Below are 7,089 nucleotides of genomic sequence, written 5' to 3'. Positions count from 1 at the left end.
GGGGATTAGGCCAGGGAGGAGGGAGTGTGTGGCTCAATTCCCACAGCTGCTTTCCCCAAGGGCTAGCATGAAACGCGCGAGGGCGCGCACGCGCGATGCGACCTTCTCAGGCCAACCTAGGATTACCAGTCAGCCTCACTGCAGCCTCAGCGAATTTTGAGCCAAGGTTGTAGCTACTACGGCTGCGCGGGGACTGGGGTGGGGGCGTGGCTACTAGAGAAGGCGGGGGTGGGGTGGGCGGAGAACGCGGAAGGCGGGGGCTGCGGCTGCGGGACTGAGCTGAGGGCGGCGCGCTGGGAGCACGGGGCGGTGTGAGGGGGCGGGGCCCAGGGCGTGGGGATGTGTATGCGGGTGACAGTTGTGGGGTAGGGGGCCGCCCCAGACGGAGGGGAGGGGAAGCAAGAGGAAGAAGAGAAAGAGACCCCCCAGAGGCGGCAGCGGCGACGGCGGCGGCGAAGAAGATGCTGGAGACTCTGAAAGAGAGGCTGCTTAGTGTGCAGCAGGATTTCACCTCCGGGTGAGTAAAGTGCGGGCGAGGGAGAGGAAGTGGACCGAGCTGCAGGGGCCTCAGGTGCAGGGAGCAGGGACGGGGAAACGACGATGCCGGTGCCTCTATTCTGAGCCCTTCCTTCGGCGCTCCAGCCCTGCTTCCCGCCGGGCCGGGAGCAAGAACTGGCGCCACGAACTTTCCTCGAGTCCGCAGGAGCCGGAGCAACTTCTGTCCCAACCTTAGCCCTGCCCCTCCTCCCCCGCCCCCCCTCCTCGTGAGCGCGCCTCCCCTCCCTCCCCGCGTGAGCGCGCCTCCCTCCAGCCGTCCCCGTGATGCCGCAGAGTGCGGAGCCGGTGCCCCTGGTTCTGCCCCGTCCTCTGCATCCGCCCGACTGCGGGGAGTCATGTGAACGGCCCTCCTCCTCCCGTCCCCCTCCCCCCTTCTCCTAAACCCCAGGGTTGAAACACTGACGGAGTAAAGCGCTGTCCCCCAGAGGAGGTTACTGCCCCGCAGGGTGGTCTCTGTACCGGGGGAACGGGCATCATCTCTGAGAGGAGGGAGCCTAGAGCCTGGACCACACCGCTCCCCATCCCTCCTCCTCACCCCTCCTCCCTCTCCCCATTCCTCAGCCTACCCCAGGGCAGTAGCACCTCTCCCTGAAAATCTGCCCTCCTGCCGCAGGCCCCTGGCTCTTCATGCCCATTCAGAGTTTGACTTGAGTCACTGCGGTTACTTCGGTCCAGCCTTCGGGTTGTTCTGGTCTTTACCTCCCAGAGGTGTTTTATAGCCTGCTCGAAGCAAGAATAATTTGGACGTTAAGGCAGTTCCTATTGGAAGTTGGAAGTTTGAAATATTAGGAGAAAACTTTTAATGCGTATTATGCTTTTTTTGTCTTTGCACCTCTTTGAAATGGCATCTGTCAGTCATGTTTAGCTGCAAATTCCTTTGGAAAAACACTGTTGATTGTGAGGCCCTTTCAAAGTAGTATGTGTCTGTGCTGCTTTAGAAGTTTCTTTATAGAATAGAAGATAAGTCACTTCTTTGAAAGGATGTCCAACCAGTACTTCTTTTTTGGATATTTCAGATATAACTTAATAGGATCTTGGATTTAGAACTAGAAGGGATCCCAGTGACCATCTAGTCCAGGCATTCTGAAACTTTTTCTGTCAGGAACTCCTTTGCCAAACTGGTGAGCCTATAGACCTCCCCCTCCCCCCCAATAATATTTTCTTTTCTTTTCTTTCTTTTTTTTTAGTGAGGCAATTGGGGTATTAGGGCAGAGTAAGCCTACTTTGGTTGCTTTTTGAATGATTTACAAAGGTTTCATTTTGTCCCAAAATGGAACCTGAACTAAGAGAGTGCTGGTGTTAGAGCTGCCTCTGATATTTTAAGCTTTTCAATTTGCTGAAAATTATGGATTGCTTGTCATATTTCTCATATGGGGCATATTGATGGGTATTTAGTACAGAACCACCAGTGCCATGTCTGGGTGGCACTATAGGAATTTGGCATGAAGAGGATTAATAATAATTGACATTTTATATATGTGGGCTTGCATCTATACAGGTAGGAACTTCTGAAGGGGACAGCTTTTAAAACTGATCTTTCAATTTAGGGATTATCTAAACTGAGGCCAGTTCAGGGCTACCTCCCTTGGGATCATTTCAAACTGGATTCAAACCCCTACCTTTGGTTTGTTTTACCCATTTCCAGTCAACTGACAAACTAATGAGACGCCACCAGCCTGTTAACTAATAGGTGGCACATATTTGAAGCTAGAGAAGGAACGGATCTATTATGAGCATTGGTAGCTTCTTCTATGCTAGAAATCAACCAGAAGCATTTATTGAGTACTTAATGATATTTAAAACAGCCAGGGAAAAGTAGCTGGACCAGACCAGATCAAATACACAGTAAGAATATTTCGTGCCAGAGATGATACTTGGTCACTATTCCATATACCAGGGATATAAATATAATAATAAATGAAATAGTGCCTACCTACAAAAAGCTTACATTCTAATTGAGGAGACGAGTCTATAAATACGGCAAATAAATACAAAGATGTAAAGATTAGTTAAATACAAGGTAGTTTGAGAATGAAGGAACTAGTAGTTGTGGGGATTGGGAAAAATTTCATGTGGAAGGGGGTGCTTGAGCTGTATGTTGAAGGAAGAGAGTGATTCTTTCAGGAGGTAATGAGAGTGTGTGTTCCAAGGGGGATGGGGGTTGGGGCAACCAGTGCAAAGGCAGAGAAATAGGAGATTCAGTATCATATGTAAGGAACAGAGAAAAGGGCAGTCTGGCTGCATGAGAGAGAGAAAGAGTGAGGGAGAAATGATAGATAGGCGCAAGGTTGTGAAGGGCTTTAAAAGCTAAATAGAGCACCCCCTTTTCTTTAGAGAAAATGAAATATTTCTACCCTCTCTAAAGTGTTTCCTTCATTATATTTGTATCCCCAGTACCCGCTCCATATATGTTTAATAAACTTAATAAATGTTGATTGATTTAAAAAAAAAAGCTAACTAGAGGAGGTCATGTTTGATTTTTTTGTTTGTTTTTTTGGTGAGGCAATTGGGGTTAAGTGACTTGCCCAGGGTCACACAGCTAGTTAAGTGTCAAGTGTCTGAGGTCGGATTTGAATTCAGGTCCTCCTGAATCCAGGGCCGGTGCTCTATCCACTGCACCACGTAGCTGCCCCCGTGTTTGATTTTATTGAGTGCTTAACATGGTCAGATCTGCACTTAATGTAAATCACTTTGGCAGTAGTGGTGTAGAGGATATACTGAAGTAGGGATAGACTTGAGGATATTTCTGGTGACAGAATTTGTGTAAGTATTTTTGATTCTTGTGTTATTTTTGGTTAAATCAACCTTTACTTTAATGCTTGTTAACTCCAGAGTAAATGTGGACACAAGAGGTGAGGGTGAAAAATATAACTCAAGTTTGAGAAGAGAAGAAATCAAAGACTTAATGGATTACTCATAAACATCTCATTCTTATACCATGAAAAATGAGTTGGAAAGCAGTGGACCTAGTGAGCACCAAATTACCTTTCAAAAATAAGAAAATAGACAAGAAACAGCTGTTTACCATGTGGAACCTTTACAAGAATCTGCTGTCTATAGTCAGCACAATTAGTTAATAAAAGGTAAAAATTAACATCAGATTTGAATAAAGATAAGAAATTACTATAATAGCTTCAACCTGACCTATTGGAATGGACTATTTATATCAAAAAATGAGAAAAGTAAAAAAAAGGGAACTATTTTAATTTGGATTATCACCATTTCCTGTAAAAGCTTGCCAGTGTAAAGGAATATCCATAATAAGGAAGCCAAAAGCACTCAACCATTTTAACCAGAAAGTAATTGGCAAGTATGGTAACCAAAGGCAACTCCATTTCCACATACAAAGTTGTTCACAAAATATTGTGGAGAAGGATGGTAAAAGATGTTAAAATTTTGTTTTTACATATATTTTGGAAAATAAAATTCTATTAAAAAAAAGATTGTGAACTATTTCAACTCATAAAATAAGAAAGAACAGTACACATGAAAACACATATTTAGAAAATGTGCTCTGAGACCCAATTGAGCCATATCATCCCAAGAGCATTTATGGATAAAACCAGTAGGTGGACAACAAATAGAAAGTGGAACTAATTTGCAGTTCTATAATCTTTTCATTATCTGTGACAAAGCCATAACATTTGGACTTTAATAACTCCTTTCCTCATGTGGTATCTGAGGAAATTGAAATGGCACTTAAAACAGAAGTAGGAAGGGTGACTGGACCAGACCATGGACACAATAAGGAAATCTCTCCATGCTGTAAGTGATAACATTTTGAAAGCATTAAATAATACTTTTTGTTTTTGTTTTGTGGGGCAATTAGGGTTAAGTGACTTGCCCAGGTCCACACAGCTAGTGTCAAGTGTCTGAGGCTGGATTTGAACTCAGGTGCTCCTGAATCCAGGGCCAGTGCTTTATCCACTGTGCCACCTAGCCCCTAAATAATACTTTTAAAAGATATTTAAGTGTATTTCAAGTTACAACTTTTAACTTGCCCTGTTAAAACATCTTATTTTCCCCTTAATGCTTGGGGAAATGTGGTTGTATGATTATCTGCTTTGTTCCTTTACCATAATCTACATTAAAAGTAAATTTAAGGGGGCAGGTAGGTGGCACAGTGGATAGAGCACCGGCCCTGGATTCAGGAGTTCAAATCCGGCCTCAGACACTTAACACTTACTAGCTGTGTGACCCTGGGCAAATCACTTAACCCCAATTGCCTCACATTAAAAAAAAAAAAAAGTAAATTTAAGGAAGACATGGTATTATTATCTATACTAAATATTTAAACATTGAACATGATTTTGATTGAAGAATTCCAATCTTATCCTCTTTCAGCAATGCCAAGGTGAGCTTTCCTTTTTATTTAATGAAATGATTTTATGCATAAGTTTATAATCTGCCTAATATTCCTTCCCCTCCATTTTTACTGGAAATAGATTTTATTGGATATTAGTAAAAATACTTAGTTCTCTAAATTGCATAGACTATATATGTTAGTGTATAGGCTACCTGCCCTGAACTTAGAACTCATCTTTAATTGTAGGAGTAGAATTTCTTCACACACAGAAGATTTATTTATTAAGTTTCTTCTCCATGCTCACCACATTGTGAAAACAAAAGCTGAATGATATCACAATCATTTTCTTTCCAAATTTCCCAAATATAGACTTACACCCTAAAATAAGATGCCTCTGAAAGGAAATTATTTTCATTGTACTCTTGTTTTACTCAACCAAGGTATTGGGTGAAAGAAAGAGTTCAGCCTATGTTTAGATTAATGTAAAATATTAATTAATCAACTTGAAGATTTCGCTCCTAAACAACTTTCAAAAAATGGTAAGAAATAAATCTTGAATTTAGTGATTTATAGGCAGAAAGTTTAATTACGCTATCAATTAATCCTGAATAAATTTTATTTTTCTGAAACTGGAATGGTCCAAAAAAACCTGTTTTAAATGTGGTCTGCATTGTTTTTAAAATTGGTGGGTTTCTCTTCTAAATTTATCTCATAAGTTTTCATTTTAATGTTTCAATCAATAGGGCTCACTTAATTGCTTCTTAAAAAATTGAAAATTTTTGAATTTGCTCAATAAATGCTTATTGAGCATCTAAAAATAACAACAAAAAAAAGATATTTAAGGAGAAAGTACTAAGAAAATAGGAAAAAATGAGAAAACATTATTACCCGCAAAGGGATGATTAAGAAATCATTAATAACTAGGTAGTAAAGTGGATATAATACCCGGCCTCGAGTCAGGAAGATCGAAGTTTAAATCTGGCCTCAGACACTTATTAGCTCTGTGACCCTGGGCAAGTCACTTAATCTCTGTTTGTCTCAGTTTCTTCGTCTGTAAAATGAGGATAATAATAGAAACCTACCTGGCAGGGTTGTTGTAAAGACCAAATGAGATAATTATAAAGTGTTTAGCACCATGTCTAGCACATAATGAATGTTATATAAATGTTAACTATTATTCTTATTAATGTTGTTACCTCTTGAACCAGATGTCTACTTTCCTTTTTGTAAGAATGAGCTACACACATAAAAAGGTTATTGTTGATGAAAATAATAGGAGGGAAACAGGCTTTACAAACAGTTCTTTATGATAGAACACATCTTCATAGTAATATAATTGACTAAAGAGCACATAGAACACAACAACGTCTTGATTCTTATTGTTTGATTTGTTTGGTATTTGTTTTTTATTATAGAAAAAGCATTTAACTCACAGCAAAATATAGCTTTAAAGACTGTCCTATTACATAGAATCTTTTCGTGCATATGCCAAGATCTTTCAGAGTCTAAATTGGATGGGACCTCAGAAGCCTTCTAGTCCTACCCAGGGACTGGTCATCCAGACTTTGATAATAGATCTCTACTGAGGGGCAGCCTACTTCCTTCCAAGGTAAACCATTCCATTTTTGGATAGTTATAATTGTTAGGAATTTTTCTCTCCCGATTGAATTTGTCCCTGCCGCTTTCATCCATTGCTCCTACTTCTATCCTCTGGGCCTTAAAAAGCAAAATCTAGTTACACTTGTACATAACTGATTTCAAGTATGTGAAAGATGGTTATCATATCCTGCCTAGATCTGTTCTAGGCTAGATATCCGCAGTTACTTCAACCAATCTTCATGTGACATAATTTTGAAGTACTTCTGCATACTCCTTTATCTCCTTTGCATGCTTTCCAGCTTATCAGTATTCTTCCAAAACTGTGGTAATCAAAATAACATGATGCTACTTGGACAATGGGGAGATTTTGTTATGCTTGATTAAATATATTTGTAAGGAGAGTTTTTATTTTTTTCCAATGGAAAAATGTGTGACCGTGACTTAAGAAGGTATAGATAGGGGGCAGCTAGGTGGTGCAGTGGATAGAACACTGGCCCTGGATTCAGGAGGACCTGAATTCAAATACAGCCTCAGACACTTGACACTTACTAGCAGTGTGACGCTGGGCAAGTCACTTAACCCTCATTGCCCCACCAAAAAAAAAAAAAAAGTTATAGATAGGGTAG

The 7,089-nt window shown here is 40.9% G+C and overlaps 1 protein-coding gene across 1 annotated transcript in view; it reads left to right on the top strand.

Annotated features, from left to right (window-relative positions):
• The first annotated feature begins 321 nt into the window (after positions 1–321).
• Positions 322–7,089, top strand: part of DTNBP1 (dystrobrevin binding protein 1) — a 192,859-nt gene continuing 186,091 nt past the window's right edge. The window contains exon 1 of the mRNA XM_043979355.1: positions 322–517. Within this exon, the coding sequence (XP_043835290.1) occupies positions 462–517 (56 nt within the window). The 5' untranslated portion in view covers positions 322–461. The remainder of the gene's footprint in view (positions 518–7,089) is intronic.

The sequence above is a fragment of the Dromiciops gliroides genome, chromosome 1 (genome assembly GCF_019393635.1).
Source record: "Dromiciops gliroides isolate mDroGli1 chromosome 1, mDroGli1.pri, whole genome shotgun sequence".
Taxonomy (NCBI): Eukaryota; Metazoa; Chordata; class Mammalia; order Microbiotheria; family Microbiotheriidae; genus Dromiciops; species Dromiciops gliroides.
The sequence above is the reverse complement of the archived record's forward strand: the minus strand, read 5'-3'. Positions and strand labels throughout refer to the sequence as shown.